The sequence below is a fragment of the Salmo trutta genome, chromosome 12 (assembly GCF_901001165.1).
Source record: "Salmo trutta chromosome 12, fSalTru1.1, whole genome shotgun sequence".
Taxonomy (NCBI): Eukaryota; Metazoa; Chordata; class Actinopteri; order Salmoniformes; family Salmonidae; genus Salmo; species Salmo trutta.
Window position 1 is genome coordinate 72783094 of NC_042968.1, and position 17384 is coordinate 72800477.

The 17384-nt window shown below is 43.7% G+C and overlaps 1 protein-coding gene across 5 annotated transcripts in view; it reads left to right on the forward strand.

The window, feature by feature from the left end:
• The window catches only part of LOC115204121 (colorectal mutant cancer protein), a 121687-nt gene that overhangs the window by 16584 nt on the left and 87719 nt on the right, over positions 1-17384 (forward strand). The window contains exon 1 of one of the 5 annotated variants that reach the window (XM_029769450.1): positions 2813-3646. The exons of 3 other annotated variants lie outside the window; for them this stretch is intronic. In XM_029769450.1, coding sequence (XP_029625310.1) covers positions 3587-3646 — 60 coding nt within the window. In that variant the 5' untranslated portion in view covers positions 2813-3586. Of the gene's footprint in view, positions 1-2812; positions 3647-15015; positions 15544-17384 lie in introns of those variants that run through there. One more of the 5 variants, XM_029769449.1, reaches the window with a different exon arrangement.

A 17384-nucleotide genomic window follows, 5' to 3' on the forward strand; every position in this document is an offset into this window, starting at 1 on the left:
CAAGAGGCTTTTGCCCGCGCCACACCATATGGCAAAAAAATCACGAAGATGGAAGGAGATAACAGCTGTCTTTGCAGATGTAAGTTGTAACGGCATGGCCCCAATTTACACGGTCGAGAAATGGGGGTTTCGGGAGTTGGTGCTATACACTCGACCCAAGGTACCAAATAGGTACCAAATGCAAATTGATGTGATACGTATTAATGCAAAAATAACATGCAAAACAGGCAAGCTCCCCAAAATATATATATATGTGTACAGCTGCTCGGCCATGGAAACTCATTTAATGAAGCTCCTGACAAGCAGTTATTGTGGTGACATTGCATCTAGAGGCAGTTTGGCACTCGGTAGTCAGTGATGCAACCAAGGATAGACGATTTTTACAAGCTACGCACTTCAGCGCTAGGCAGTCCCATTCTGTGAGCTTGTGTTGCCTACCACTTTGCGGCTGAGCCGTTATTGCTCCTAGACGTCTCCACAAAAACAGCACTTACAGTTGACCCGGGCAGCTCTAGCAGAAATTTGACAATCTGACTTGTGGGAAAGGTGGCATCCTATGACCATACAACGTTATATTTATTTATTTTAGGGCTATATTTATTTTGTTTGCAACTATAGTTGAAGTGTTTTCTATTTAACTTTTTTAGATTTTATACGTTCATATTTTATATTTTGTTACATGCTTAATTGAAAAGTTGCACAAAGGTTCTAAATAAAAGGAGAAATAATCAAATATGAGTAAGTACCTTTTATTTGTTGAGTATAATTCAAAATGTAATAAGAAGTAGGCCTTTTACATGTGGTAATTTTATATAAACTATTTATTTATTACAGAAAATGTGCTACATCGTGATATGTATCGTTATCGTGATATGTATCGTTATCATGACATGAAATTACCTATATCGGGATATGAGATTTTGGCCATATCGCCCAGCCCTAGGGGGAGCTGTTGATTCTTTTCCATTCAAAGCGGTGGGCAAGAGGTGGCCGTTCTGCCAATTAAAAAAATCCTTAAGTGACTGCCTTTCCCCTTGTCAATTTAGACTAATTCAGATAGGTTAGATTATCATCCATCATTGAACCAAGTAGTCAAATATTAATTACTGGTTGCTCTAAACACTGGTCATCAATATATTAATAAAGTGCTCCAATCTGTTCATATTTAATGAGGCCTGAATGAGACGCTAATGAACTGGTCTACTAGTGCGCCTTACACACTCAAATTAAGATACGAAAGGAGCCACAATGTTAGAAGTGCACTTTAATAGCTTGAACAGCCTCAGAGAAGAGATGAAGGGAATGTTCTGGAACAGTGTCATTTCTAGAGCTTCATGGAGGAAAAGAGGGGGGGGGGGGAGAATGGATGCACTCTGTTGAACATACACTACATGGCCAAAAGTATATGGACACTTGCTTGTCGAACATCTCGTTCTAAAAGCATGGACATTAATATGGAGGTCGGCCCCTTTTGCTGGTATAACAGCCTCCACTCGTTTGGGAAGGCTTTCCACTAGATGTTGGAACATTGCTGCGGGGACTTGCTTCCATTCAGCCACGAGCATTAGGGGAGTCGGGCCCTGATGTTGGCCAATTAGGCCAGGCTCGCAGGAAAGGGAATCCCCAAACTGTTGCCACAAAGTTGAAGCACAGAATCGTCTAGAATGTCATTGTATGCTGTAGTGTTAAGATTTCCCTTCACTGGAACTAAGGGGCCTAGCCCGAACCATGAAAAACAGCCCCAGACCATTATTCCTCCTCCACCAAACTTTACAGTTGGCACTATACATTGGGGGCAGGTAGTGTTCTCCTGGCATCTGCCAAACCCAGATTTGTCCATCGGACCGCCAGATGGTGAAGAGTAATTCATCACTCCAGTGAATGCGTTTCCACTGCTTTAGAGTCAAATGGCGGGCGAGCTTTACACCACTCCAGCTGACGCTTGGCATTGCACTTGTGTACAGCTGCTCGGCCATGGAAACTCATTTAATGAAGCTCCTGACAAGCAGTTCTTGTGGTGACGTTGCATCTAGAGGCGGTTTGGAACTCGGTAGTCAGTGTTGCAACCGATGATAGACGATTTTTACAAGCTACGCACTTCAGCGCTAGGCAGTCCCATTCTGTGAGCTTGTGTTGCCTACCACTTTGCGGCTGAGCCGTTATTGCTCCTAGACGTCTCCACAAAAACAGCACTTACAGTTCATCCGGGCAGCTCTGGCAGAAATTTGACAATCTGACTTGTTGGAAAGGTGGCATCCTATGACCATACAACATTGAAAGTCACTGAGCTCTTCAGTAAGGCAATTCTACTGCCAATGTTTCTTTATGGAGATTGCATGGCTGTGTGCTTAATTTTATACACCTGTCAGCAACAGTTGTGGCTGAAATAGTCAAATCCACTAATTTGTAGGGGTGTGCATATCCTTTTGGCCATTTAGTGCTGGGGCAGTCGGACAGTCTTTTTTGTGTGAGTACTGGTCTGAGTGTAAGCTACAAAAACCTGCCAAAAGCTGTGAGAGAAACTCCTACAACTGGAGGGAGGTGGAGCCATAGAGGGAGGTGGAGCCATAGAGGGAGGTGGAGCCATAGAGGGAGGTGGAGCCATAGAGGGAGGTGGAGCCATAGAGGGAGTAGAGGGAGGTGGAGCCATAGAGGGAGGTGGAGCCATAGAGGGAGGGACAAGCAGAGAGAGAGGGAGGGAGGGTCGAGCAGAGAGGGAGGGATAAGGAGGGAGGGAGGGACAAGCAGAGGGAGGGAGGGACAAGCAGAGAGGGAGGGATAAGCAGTGAGAGAGTTGGAGTGAGAGAGAGAGGGAGGGATAGGGAGTGAGAGCTAGAGTGAGGAAGTGAGAGATCTGCGATTGGATGGTCTGGGAAAGGCACAGAGTAACTTAAGGAATAGGAGGAAGTGAGGGAGGGGGTGCTGCTAAAACTTGAATTTGTATCGGAGAGGGGTAGCAGAGAGAGGAGGGGTGTCCGGAGGAACCCGACAGGCAAACTGCAATCTGACAGGCAGCCAACATGCAGAGACGCTGACACACTGGGGAACGCCCCCTGCTAGACACACACGCTGAGCCTGGCCCCGGGGAGTTCTCTCCACACACACTCTGGCCGTGGTGGCAGCGCGTGGAGATGACCAGGGGGAGCGGCAGGGAGAAGGCGAGCCAGCTAGGAGAGACTCCTGCAGTTTTCCTCAGATACACTCAGGAATGGTTCGCCTGAGGGGCAGCAGGGGCGCTACTGATTTAACAGATAACGGATCATGGAACATGTGCCTGTGTCTGTGACTGTGCACCTCTGAATGGTGTGTGTGAGTGTGTGTGTGTGTATATACCTCCACCTTTGGTCGGTCTGTGTGTGTGTTCACTCTGATCACGGTGTGGAATAAGGGTATTTTTCTGAATGAAGATGGCTGGCCACGGCAGCCAGTGGAAACTGGAGACGACAAGCAGCTGAAGACAAGGAACTAAGGGACTGCTTTTTTCTTTCGTCCCTTTTCGTTCTTCCCTTCGTCCGTCTCTCCTTCTTCACCATCAGGAGGGGGCGAGCCCTGCAATCTTAATCTGTTTGGAGAGTTTGGGAAAATCATGAACTCTTCCGGAGCAGTTGGGAAATTTGGGAGTGAATCCCAGATCGAAGGGGGCAAGGTAAGATGAGTTATCTTTATTTCTAAAAAGTTTGGGTTGGAAGTGGTCACTCATGTCTTTTAGGGTTTCTGTGAAATCTCGTTGTCACTCATTTCTAGGTTATTTCAAGGTTTGGCAAAGAGGTAGGTCTCCTTTCTTATATCCCAAGCGAGTTGGCTGTCATTTCTGGAAGGTTTCAGTCAGAGCTGTCATTCTGTCTTTCGTCCCCCTATAAACACTTTTGCCTTCCATGTGGGCAGCGCACAGCTCACTGAGTCTCAAGGCATCGAGTTGACAGACATCTGAGTCATCTGGGCTAGTCCTCTACCCCCTTTCTCTCTTCCCTGCCGCCCCCCTGCCTGCAGCATATTAAATCCTGGTGGGGGGGAAATTCGGTTTAGGCTAAATACTTCTGAAAGTGGGGGAGGATAGGGGGAAGTGAATTTGGATCAAATGCTTCGGGTGTATAAAGCTCCACACAGAAAATAAAATATTAGCTTGCTTGCTAACTAGCACCCTATTTTCTAAAGAAATCGGTAATTCATGCATGTTGTACTGCTTTGCTTTATCTTGGCCAGGTCGTAGTTGTAAATGAGAACTTGTTTTCAACTGGCCTACCTGGTTAAATAAAGGTTAAAAAAAATCACTGACGTTTTTGCAGAGGAGTTCTAAGTAGTGCAATTTTACATCTAACTAAGATGTTTGGTGCAGTATTTCTCAACGAAAAAAGGGTGTAGACTTCGGCTCCTGAACTTCGGCTGGCCTCAATTTTTTTTGGTGTGCCTGAACAGCTGAAAAAAGCCTTACTAAAGTCCAAAACATCACAAAATGTTGTCATAATATGTGCACAAACTCTTCCAAACTGTTTTGGCTAGGAGCATGCGGACACCTTTACCCCCACATCGTCTACAGATGAGAACTGTTAAAACTCCCAGAGAGTCACAATGGCTTTCTGTTTTATGAAGACACAGGAAGTGTGGCTCCTTGTAGAAGCACGTTGTCGAGTGGATCGAGTCCCCCGGGGACCCTCACTTTTACTTTACTTTATTAGCTTTATTTTTGCAGGGACAGTGCATATTTTAATGAACATTTCAGTAAAATGGCAAATTTTCGACCGCAGTCCCTGGTCAGGTTATTTAAAAACACGTTAAATTACAATATGGACAGATAAGGAACACATACAGAGCAACATATGACAACACTTAGCAGGTAGACAGAGAAATCACCCAAAATGCCACTCGGTCTCCAGTTCTCCAAATGAGTTGAATTTGGGATGAGGGCGTTGTGGTCTAACGGGGTTGTAGCCAGCTGTCTCTTCCACACTGCTGTATCCTGTCATCTTAATAGAGCTGTTCAGTGTCATTTTGACTTTGATTTGTAGTTGATGGTGTCGATTAGATTCTGGTCGTTGAAGGGATTGGTTATGAATCATTTGTAGAATGGATTCTGAGTAAAGAATAAGACATTGTTTGAAAAGCTGCTGGAATTTGTTTAGAACAAAACTTTGGCAGATTATTTTGGTCACAGTTTGCTCAGAGGGCTTTGCAGCAGTGTTTTATTGTCTATTCTAGCCCGACTAAAGACAGTCATGGTTAGTGTTTTAACTCCCAGGCCAGACTAGAGCTACCCAAATAAACGTCTAGGGAGTAGGCACTGGGCAGCATCGGCCAAATAAACGTAGAGTGGCGCTGTATAGACTAGAAACAGAGTGAGGTTGAGGTATTCTATCTTGGCTGTCCAGGGAGGGCTGCCTGGAGAAGACAAATGTAGGGAGCAGAAGGCAGGTATCCAGACTCCTGTCTAGAGACTTTCTATATCTATGTTTCAACCCTACGGAGCAGGGGTGTCAAACTCATTCCACCGATGGCCTAGTGTCTGCAGGTTTTTGCGTTTTCCTTTCAATTAAGACCTAGACAACCAGGTGAGGGGAGTGCCTTACCAGTTATTGACCTTCTTAATTCATCTATCAAGTACAAGGGTGGAGCAAAAACCTGCAGACATTCGGCCCTCCGTGGAATGAGTTTGACACGTGCTATTTCAGTGGAGACAATTTCAAGGGGGAGAAGGAGTTCAGTTTTCGTAACCAACAATGTGTGTTAGAGCTCTTTTGGGACAGAGCAGGGTTAGAGAGAAAACATTACATTACATTTAAGTCATTTAGCAGACGCTCTTATCCAGAGCGACTTACAAATTGGTGCATTCACCTATAATGGTGCATTCACCTATAAAACGATGCATGAACGTGTCAACTTGTACTTCTTCCCCTCACTAACCCTGCAGCTCTGGTAAAGCAATGTTCAGGGGCTTAGGGTATTTCCCCCAGCCACTTCAAGCACAACGCTGACGTTCCCTCTAGAGCCAAACTAGGATCTAAAGCAAACCACATTTCTGCCTGCATGAGCGCCCACTCCCAACCTAAATCGGGGAAATCATACTCTTCCTTATTAGATGAACCATACTTAGATGATCAAAGACAGCGTGTTTTCCATGTCATTTTATTTCTTCACTCCCCTCACATCAACTCAAAATGTTTTCTTGTCCGGGCAGATGTTTTAGGGGCGTCTTTACCTTCAATTTATGGCAAGGGAAAGCAAACTGGATCTGTCTGACTTAACGGCCGCAGCATTGTAAGTGTAGGACTCAGTCATCGTTTGCGCCGCTGATGTTCTAGAGAATCATAAACAACGGTTGAGGCACTCAATCGATGCAGGGAGGAAGAGATGGCGTAACACTGGAGGCTGCAGGAGCGTAGAGCCTTAGTCCCTGTGCAGCCAGCGGTTGGTAGGCAACCTGGATTTACTGCCCCTCTAAAGTGGTCATCTAACTCACTCAACTGGAAAACACAAGCGAAGCGGGGCCTGTAGGTCGAATTTATGAGCTCCTCCTGGTAGGTAGCATAAACCAGAAAAATGACCCAGTGTAGGAATGAATAACCGTGGCCCTGTATTTCTTTATCCCCATACTTATTGATGGGTCCCCTCAGTATAATTGAGGGTCTTTAATAAAATGTGCTGTCACATATTTATGACTTTTCTACATTTCTGAATGAATTATGGGAAGGAAGGAAAAATATTGATTGAAGCAACGTTTGCTATTTTATTAGGATCCCCCATTAGCTGTTGCTAACATTTTAATAGACAAGAACAGCTCAAGGACAGAACTACATAAATGTAAAACGTCACACACAGCCAACATATCAGTACATACACAACAAAAATATATTGGTCAAACATCGGCGTTGTGCCGTGAGGTGTTGCTTTATCTATTTTTTTTAAACCTGGTTTGCTGTTCACTTAAGCAATCTGAGATTAGGCTTGGGCGATATACCGTATACCAGCGTATTTCTAAATACAGACTATGATTCGTGGGGGTGCGTGCTACATCACTGCTTATAACTATAAATTAAGTATAACTAAGAAATCTAAGATGTGTCAAATAAATGATATCCAGCTCAAGGTTCCAGCTATGCATTTGGAAAGATGTCAAGATCAAGTTTCTTGGTTACGGCACAGACGTTCAAGATCCCTGTTGCCTAAAGTGTTTTGCACGTAAAAATACATCTTTTGACGCTATGAAGCATCTGGATATCTGAGATGGGAGTTCCATACAATCATGGCTCTATATAAGACTGAATTTGAATTTGTTCTGGATTTGGAGACTGTGAAAAGACCCCTGTTGGCATGTCTGGTGGGGTAAGTGTGTGTGTCAGAGCTCTGTCTAAGTTGACTATGCAAACAATTTGGAAGTTTCAACACATTGTTTCTTATAAAAAATAATTGATGCAGTCAGTACTTTTAGCCAAGAGAGACTGTACTGGGCCGTTGGGGCTTACTTTCACCCCTGACTAGGCTTACCTTTTCATTTTATATATCAGTTTGCTTAGCGCTTAATGTGCACTGACTACACTACAGAAAGTGTTATGCCATGAATATAAAAATGGAGTTATTGATAGTAGATGTGGATTTATATTCCCTCATGGAGTCTGCATAGTGAAACACTTCAGTCTCCGAAGTGTGCCGTCTCCAGGCCTATATATTGACCAAGGCATCAGTAACTGTAACAGACTGTTTTTCTTAACCCTGGCAGTCTCTAGCCACAGAGGTTATTAACTCGTTGAGTGCTCTGTACGAATGTCAGAAGGCTGTATGTAGGGATACACCATTCATCACACAAATGCTCGGGGGGAGATTGTGCTATACATCATGTCTACTCGTTTACAGGGAGGGGGAGAGAGAGCATGTGGACTCAGCTACTCCTTTTACATAGAACATATACACTGGGTATAGATCACTGTTTCTTTCACCTCCCTAGGGTTCACTTGGCAAAGCCACTGACCAGCATCACTAAAACTCCCCCTCAAATGGGAATCATTGAGCGTTCTTCTCCCCTAACCATTCCACCTCCAGAGCGCTCACCCATGCGTTCCTTTAGAAAGCCAGCGCCAGCACACTAGAGGTGTGTCGTCGTGGCGATAGTGCTCGAGCAGCATGCATAATGTTCCCATGCTGCACAGTCAGATATGGCCGTGTGCTTGTTTATAATTACTCGCTAAGTGGTTCTCTATATCTCTCGCTCTCCGTTACCTCTCTCCATAGGCACAATGTAATGATGAGGAGGGCTAGAGCCTCTCTAGAAAGCGATGGCATCCTTGGAAGCACAGACACACACCACTGGCCCTGCTCTAGTTCTGTGGGGGGGGGGGGAGGACATAATCATGTGGTTGAAATATCACTCTCAAAACAATAGGGCATGGTCTTGAACAGCAAGAGGCCTCAATGCGTAGAGAGGGCTGTTTAGGCTTTTGCATCCTTAGCCGGTGGGATCTCCTACTTCTAAATTCCGATGACCAAGCAAATGGCTTTCGAACAAGCAACAGCATCCAACAGACTAGCAACAGTCTGATTTTTAGTGTAAGCTTTTTTAAGGTCTTCACGACTTATTTATCATCAACTACCACAAAAAATGTCAACTAACAAACGTATACACTTCTTTCACTAGATGCACCATCATCAATATGTTCTATTGAAGCACAGCGTGTTTATTAGCTAGTCCTAGAAAAGCATTTCCAGTGCAGCTGCTCCTAAAGTGCTGTGGTCAATCCAGCTGTCATTATACAAGTGCTTTGAAGGAGACAACATGTAATTTTAAAAGGAGAATCAAGATTTTATATACTTAACATTTATCAGAACAAACCGCTCACTAATCAAAGCCATAGGCCTTTTATGTTTGTCATGTAGACGTTTATAGTTGTCATATGTTAATGTTCATAGAGAGCAATTTTAACTATGTTTGAAGAATTGAGTCATGGTCAGTTCTTGTTCTTCTGTCTGTCATCAGTTTAACTTTAGGTTAAAGACAAATCATGGACATAGCCACTGGTACATTGTGGTACATTGCCATAGAAATCTGCTAATTATCCAACTCCTTGCCACTAAAAACGAGGCTAACTCTGACAAGCTACAGTAACACATTTCAGCCAATGCATTTCAATTCCATCTCTGTCATAAATCCCACTTTAAATGACTGAAGGATTCGGGATGATACTGTATTTCTGTGATGAATTTGAAAATGCGTGGCTGAAAGAAGGGAAGTATGCCAAGGTTTCCCCTGTTTAATGACCCACGTCAGTCCGAAGCTGTAGCTGCCTAATTGAAATCATTAATTTAGCCCTCTAACTCCCTTCTCTAAATCTTTTGTAGGTAATTAGAGGGAAATACCTGGGCCTCAGAGCGACGAGAGGAGCACTGAGAATCACACACACACGTATGCCATGCACGTGCGCACACACACTTAGATTTACAAAGTCACACACTTTCGGAGACACACATTCAGAAACATAATTACACAAATACACAGTTTTTTGTATCTCTCAAATTCACTCACACTGACTTTTCCCCTCTCACTGTCTTTCTCATTCTCTCTGCCATTCTCCCCCATCAGAGATGAGAGGCTGGGTAGAGCCACTGCCAATGTATTTGTAATGGACCTGGAGCATTTGACTCTTTGAAATGAGGCCTGAGAGTGAGGAGAGGGAGAATTCACCTTTTCATAGTCCAGTAAGCTGCAAAACCAAGGGTAGAGCCTTTCTCCTTCTTTCTCTCTCTCCTCCCAGTCAAAACAAACATGGCTATTTATAGAGCTATATTTTGAAAGGATAAACCTCTAATACTACTCATTGAGACAGTTAACAGGAAAGTGAAAAAACAAATGCCATGATGATGTATTTTTTTTTTTGTATCTCTGGGCACAAGTCTCTGTAATTGAGCAGACTGTTCTTTGTGTGTGCTTGTGTTTTCAGCTCGGGTTATATAACAGTACCTTGGGGGGGGGGGGTGATGAGAGGGAACGAGCAGGGAATGAGCAAGCATGCAGAAATTGAGTTGATTCCCCGTGCTCTCACAGATCTTGACAAGCCCTTTCAAGATCGTAAGCCTATGTTTGGGCAGATGCTGAAATGTGCCGCCATGGTTTTCTGATTGTCTCTGGTGCTGCTGCATCTGCCTCCGCCGCCATATTGTTCTCAATCCCATTATGCACATAGCAACATAGAGAAATGCACCAATTCTATGGCGCACTGAAGATTGTTTCACAACTGCGGACAGTGACCATATCCAACACGGGAGAAAGCGAATTTGTTATAAAATAATATTACATTTATTAGTGTTGCACCATTTATTTTTACATAATATAACCATATTCAATTTCAGTATCACATGTCTTAGAACAGGTATTCCTAAACTGGGGTACGCAATGCCGTCGGGGGTACGCCAAATAAAAATGTGATTCACATTTTTCTTCACATTTTGAAACAGTCCATTTATATTTTCCAACGGGGCTATACATTTGGGTGATGTTTTTTTCTCACCTGAGTAGCCTCGTTTCACTGCCAAAAATAAAATTAAACCATCTAGTGTTGAGCGAAATAACAACACAATGTCAAATACATGTAGCCTAGTCAAATAATGAACATCCAGTCATATTAACCGTTACACCCTCGTGGGAATTCCACTAACGGTCTGTATGTAGCAAAACATAGCTGCTGCTCATTCCATTTGCTCGAAAATGGATAAATGGTTAAAAAATGTTAGGCCTGCGTCCATAGAGACACATACCAGCTCTTCTGGTAGTACCAGCAGTACTACACCTGCACCTATCGACGACAAGTTGTTCTGCTTCCACGGGCAAATCCATTTGTTGTTAGCCCAGCTAGCATGGACACTGACAGTTGTGAATCTGATGCAGGCGAAGAGCTACTGCCCCCTTACCCGGGAAAACACCAAACAACAGTACTTTCTCACATCTCGATGAAACCTTCACTCTTGCGCAGACATTTAGAAACAAAACATGCAAATTTGAAAAATAAACCACCAGAGTTTTTGGAGCGAGAATTAAGACGACTTTTGAGTAGTAAGACATGTATAAAAGCAACAGATACCATTAATAAGAAGGGTCTAGAAGCGTCTTATATGGTGAGCTACCGAGTGTCTAGGACAGGCAAGCCCCATACTATTGTGGAGGACTTAATTCTTCCTGCTGCCGCGGATATGACTGGGACAATGCTGGGGGAAAAGGCCCCAAAAAATATACAGTCAATACCCTTCATAAAACAACACTGTTTCACGACGCATCAGTGACGTGGCAGGAGATGTTTTGAAACAGTTACTGCTTCGCATACAAGCCAGTGAATTCTATGCGTTACAGCTGGATGAGTCAGCAGACGTGGCGGGCCTGGCACAGCTCCTGGTATGTGTCTGTTACGTTTACGGGGGGTCAATTAAGGAAGACATCCTCTTCTGGAAACCAGGACAACAGGAGAGGATATTTTTTAATTACTGGACAGCTTTGTGACATCAAATGGACTTTGGTGGTCAAGATGTGTTGGTATCTGTACTGATTACGCAAAAGCCATGACAGGGAGACATAGTGGAGTGTTAATGCACGTGCAAGCAGTTGCTCCCGATGCCACTTGGGTACACTGCAGCATCCGCCGAGAGGCTCTTGCTGCCAAGGGAATGCCTGACAGCTAGAAAGACGTTTTGGTCACTACAGTGAAAATGGTTAACATTGTTAAAGCAAGGCCCCCGAACTGTCATGTTTTTTCTGCACTATGCAATGATATGGGCAGCTACCATGTAACGCTTTTACAACATACAGAAGTGCGCTGGTTATCTGGGGGCAAAGTATTGACACGTTTTTTTTAATTGAGAGACGAGCTTAAAGTTTTCTTTACTGACCATAATTTTCACCTGTCTGACCGCTTGCATGATGACGAGTTTCTCACGACTGGCCTATCTGGGTGATGTTTTTTCTCGCCTGAATGATCTGAATCTAGGATTACAGGGACTCTCCGCAACTATATTTAATGCGGGACAAAATTGAGGCTATGACTAGGAAGTTGGAGCTCTTCTCTGTCTGCATTAACAAGGACAACACACAGGGCTTTCCATCATTGTATGATTTTTTTGTTGTTGTGTGTGCCAATGAACTCAAGCTTACAGACAATGTCAAATGTGATATAGTGAAGCACCTGAGTGAGTTGGATGCGCAATTACGCAGGTACTTTCCAGAAACCGATGACACAAACAACTGGATTCGTTATCCCTTTCATGTCCTCCCTCCAGTCCACTTACCGATATCTGAACAAGAGAGCCTCGTCGAAATTGCAACAAGCTGTTCTGTGAAAATTGAATTGAATCAGAAGCCACTCCCAGATTTCTGTATTGGGCTGCGCTCAGAGTATCCTGCCTTGGCAAATCACACTATTAAGATACTGATGCCCTTTGCAACCACGTACCTATGTGAGAGTGGATTCTCAGCCCTCACTAGCATAAAAACTACATACAGACACAGACTGTGTGTGGGAAATGATTTAAGACTGAGACTCTCTCCAATACAACCCAACATTGCAGAGTTATGTGCATCCTTTCAAGCACACCCTTCTCATTAACTTCTGGGGTGAGTTATTCACAATTTCCGATGAACAATTCGACAGATGGTGTGATCAGAAACTGACATACTTTCACCTTATTTCCGCTTGTATCTCTTTGGCAGTTATCCTTGGTTCTTTTTCTACCATTCACACTATCCTTCTGTTCAATCTGGGGTCGATATTCCTCTTGTGGCCGCGCCAAGGGAGGTTGGCTACAGTTCCATGGACCTTAAAGTTCTTAATATTTGCAACTGTTGTCACAGGAACATCAAGCTACTTGGAGATGGTCTTGTGGACTTTACATTTACCATGCTTGTCTATTATTTTCTTTCTAATCTCCTCAGACAAATCTCAGCTTTGCTTTCTCTGGTCCATGTTCAGTGTGGTGCACACAATGATACCAAACAGCACAGTGACTACTTTTCTCCATTTAAATAGGCTGACCGACTGATTACAAGATTGGAGATGTGTGATACTAATTAAAGAAAATAATTAGTTTGAAATATCACTATAATCCATTTTATTTATTATATTGTGTGTCCAGGCCATTCTAGAACATCTTTGTAGAAGAAGCAATAATGAATCTCTTTTCACAGCTTCTTTGCTTTATTCTATGACATACCAAAGGCATGCAAGTATACATGATAAAATACCTTTTCATTTCATCACTTTTCAGGAGGAATGAAGCATTATTTCAATGAGCTGTAAGGGTACCAACAAATTTGAGCACGTCTGTATGTAAGATGGCTAAATAAAGAGCAAACTGATTGATTATTATTTGTGCCCTGGTCCTATAAGAGCTTTTTGTCACTTCCCACAAGCCGGATTGTGACAAACTCACACTCATTCTTATGTTTAATAAATGTATTGTGTGTGTGTGGCAGGCTTACAATGTTGGCAAAAAACAACATTTGAGAGTGCGCTGACCCTGGTGCTAGAGGGGGTACGCAGCTGGAGGTTGAATGTTTGAAGGGGTACGGGACTATAAAACGTTTGGGAACCACTGTCTTAGAGTGATGGACTGCGACATCCCTGTGGCCTCCGCAATGGATTAGTCCACTGAGACAGGCGCGAATCAGATAGGTGTCTTCTGCAACATAAAAAAATAAAAGCAATCTTGGTCGACCAAGCTGAGAGCTGTTGCTTAGAGCAGGGGTTTTCAAAGTTTCCTCGCCCAGGCATACCAGTAAATTCAGGGACCCCCATCATATGTTAGCAAAAACATGTTTGTCTTATCACATGAAATGATACTGGCAAGTAGAAGTAATTACATTTTTTAAATGAATAGACTTGGTAGACAGTTTTGTTATTTTGACCTCCACAGTGCATTGGTAGAGGAATTTTCTCCAGGGGCACCATACTACTATGGCTGACCCTGTAAAACAACACATTTCACTGCACCTATCCGGTGTATGTGACAATAACACATCTATGGTCTATGGTTTGAAGGCTGTCATTTTGAAACAGTCAGTCTTGTTTTTTTCATTAGTGTGATTGTGTCTTCAGCATGTCCAGCAAGTGTTTGCACTGTATCATGTTTAAATACAGGTATATTCAGGTATGACTATAAGCACAGAACACTTAAAGTACCTCTGTTTTTTCCTCTAGAGATCTAACCGTGTTCAGGCAACAAGGCTACCATTCATATTTGCCTTAATTGGCCGTTAGCAGAATGAGGATTTCTCATATATTATGCCATTACAAATCTACTGCTAGACTAGGCTTTATGTAAAAGTAGATGAAAGGGGATGTGTAAATGTCTCCTTGTGCTATTTGCTGTTTTCTCATGAGAGGAATGAGCACGGTAGTACTTTGTTTGTATACTTTGCACTGAGAGAGGTTTTGCTGGGGGAAACAGAGTATTATTATTATTTGGGGATCCCGAGTGGCGCAGCGGTCTAAGACACTGCATCTCAGTGCTAGAGGCGTCACTACAGACCCTGGTTCGATTCCAGGCTGTATCACAACTGGCCGTGATTGGCAGTGCCATAGGGTGGCGCACAATTGGCCCAGCATCATCCGGGTTAGGGTTTGGCCAGGGTAGGCCGTCATTGTAAATACAAATTTGTTCTTAACTGACTTGCCTTGGTAAATAAAGGTTAAATTAAAATAAAAGTATTTCGTTTTTTTTGTGGGAGGAATAAGTGATTCAGAGCTTTATGTACTTTGATGAAGTAAAGTACTTGTTTTCAAGGTGGAGGCTTCACTGCTAATTCCTGGAATCTGTGGTCTCAGGAAGAGAGGTCTCTGTCCAGACTGTGTGTCTGCTGTGTCCAGTAGGAGTTCCAGGTCATGGCTACTCACTCCTGACCTTTCACCCTGGACACAGCCTGTCCTGTCCACTTCACTAATGTCTCTCTACCCCTTTATATATACACACACACACACACACACACACACACACACACACACACACACACACACACCAGCTCTGATTCCGCATTCCTGTCTCCACGCTGTGTTTCAGTTTGTGTTGCCTTTTCCTCGCTCTGTGGAGGGAAAGGGAGGGGGTTAGAAGTCTAGTAGAGTGCCCAGGGACCGTTCTCAGTGCTCAGTCCAATAGAAGGCAGCTGCACTGACTAACAGGACAGGAAGGAAAGGGCGACACTAACAACAAAAGGTGAAAAAACACACAGAGGAGAGCAGAGCAGCCCTTTGTTTCAGGGGGAACTCACACAGTAAAGCCTCCACAGTGGACAGAACACCACCGGGAGAGAGCTTATATTGTAGTTTTAGGAGGGTGAACCCTGAGGCCATTGTTCTCCAGAAGTAGTGTAGTTCTGTTGGTGAAAACATAATGGCATGCTGGGCGACCGTGTGCTACCTATGAGTAGGAGATGAAGAGTAGGAGATGAAGACCAGCTACTGCCTGGAGGAGAAACACACACAGCACCTTGGTCAGGGGAAGAGGGGGAGCACCTGTAAGGAGAAAAGAGGAGCAAAGACAGGAGAAGAACAAAGAGAGACTTTGACAAGAGGAGAGGATGAGGTGAGACTTACAGTAGGAAGTAAGAGACAGAGGAGCAAAGTGTGTAATGGAGGGAAGACGGGTAAAGAGTAGTTTCAGAGAAGAGGAGTTGGAGCAGTGACGCAAATGAGAAGACTGAGGGGAGGCCCTCTTTGGGGAAGAGAAACAAACGAGAGGATTTGGGAGGAGAGGCCAGAACAGGGTGGGAGAGAGGAGGAGAGGAGGGCCCCATGAGGCTCCTCCACAGCTGTCTGTGTGTGTTTATGAAAGGTGAGTTTGTTCATGCCTGTCAGCCAACCATGTGGGTATTCACAGCTGAGGAGCCTGCAGATGTATGCAGGGAGGGGGCACAGACGCTCAGAGGGGTGACAGTGGGTGGAGGTGAAGCAGTAGTAGTCTCTGACAGGCGGTGGTGCGTTAGGTTGACTGCTTCCCTTAAAGAGATGTGGTAGACAGACATACTTCGTTTTCTTGACCAGTCTACCTAGTTTTAATTTATTCAGCCCATCAGTTGTTTTATTGCCGTACTTTGTCAAACAAATGTTTTTCTTTCACGTTTTTAATGGAGGAATTTGTTTTTGTTAAGGTCTGTCGTCTAATAACTGCTGCAGTGATCTTTCTATTTTACGGCACCGTTAAGCTACACAAGCTGGATTTGTTTCGTATTATACAGGCTAAATGAGGAGGGCTTTGTGTGAATGGTAATGAAGATGATTATTTCCTATCTCTATGTCTTTGTCCCTAGGACATGGCCTGTTATTGGTTGTTCATCAGATTTATCCTGTAGGATGTCACATAGTCCTTCCTTATCCCCCTTGTCAGTGGTTATCTTTCATAAAAGGACAATACTTCTAAAAGCGTTTATCTGTGTTTGCTCTTTCTGTAAAACAATAATGCTATAATTCATTAATTAAACTGTCAAAAAGGCTTTTGAATTATAGAGAGTATAGGTAAATCGGACAGCAAACAATTTTCGGGAAATACCAAAAGTATTGGCATTATTGTGTATTTTAATATCCAAATATACAAAACATTCGGGACACCTTCCTGATATGTAGTTGCACCCTCTTACCCTCAGAACAGCCTCAATTTGTCGGGGCATGGACTCACACATGTTGAAAGCGTTACACAGGGATGTGGGCCCATGTTGACTCCAATGCTTCTCACAGTTGTGTCAAGTTGGCTGGATGTCTTTTGGGTGGTGGACCATTCTTGATACACACGGGAAACGGCTGAGAGTGAAAAACCCAACAGCGCTGCAGTTCTTGACACACTCAAACCAGTGCGCCTGGCACCTATTACCATACCCCATTCAAAGGCACTTACATCTTTTGTCTTGCCCATTCACCCTCTGAATGGCATACAAAAACAATTAATGTCTCTATTGTCTCAAGGCTTAAAAATGGTATCCTCCCCTTCATATAGACTGATTGGAAGTGGATTTAACAAGTGACCTCAATAAGGGATCTTAGCTTTCACCTGGATTCACCTGGTCAGTCTGTCATGGAAAGAGCATGTTTTGTACACTCCGTGTTCATGTAACTGCCAAAATAAAGGATACAAAGTATATTGAAAGCAGGTGCTTCCACACAGGTGTGGATCCTGAGTTATTTAAGCAATTAACATCCCATCATGCTTCAGGTCATGTATAAAAATGCCCAGTTGCCCATTATTTTGGCTACCATGGCTAGAAGAAGAGATCTCAGTGACTTTGAAAGAGGGGTCTCAACGGAGCCATAGGGGGTTAAAGTGTGTGTGAGTGGGTGTTTCATTCAACAGATCTCCCACCTACGCGGAACAAAAATATAAATGCAACATGTAAAGTGTTGGTCCCATGTTTCCTGAGCTAAAATAAAGATCCC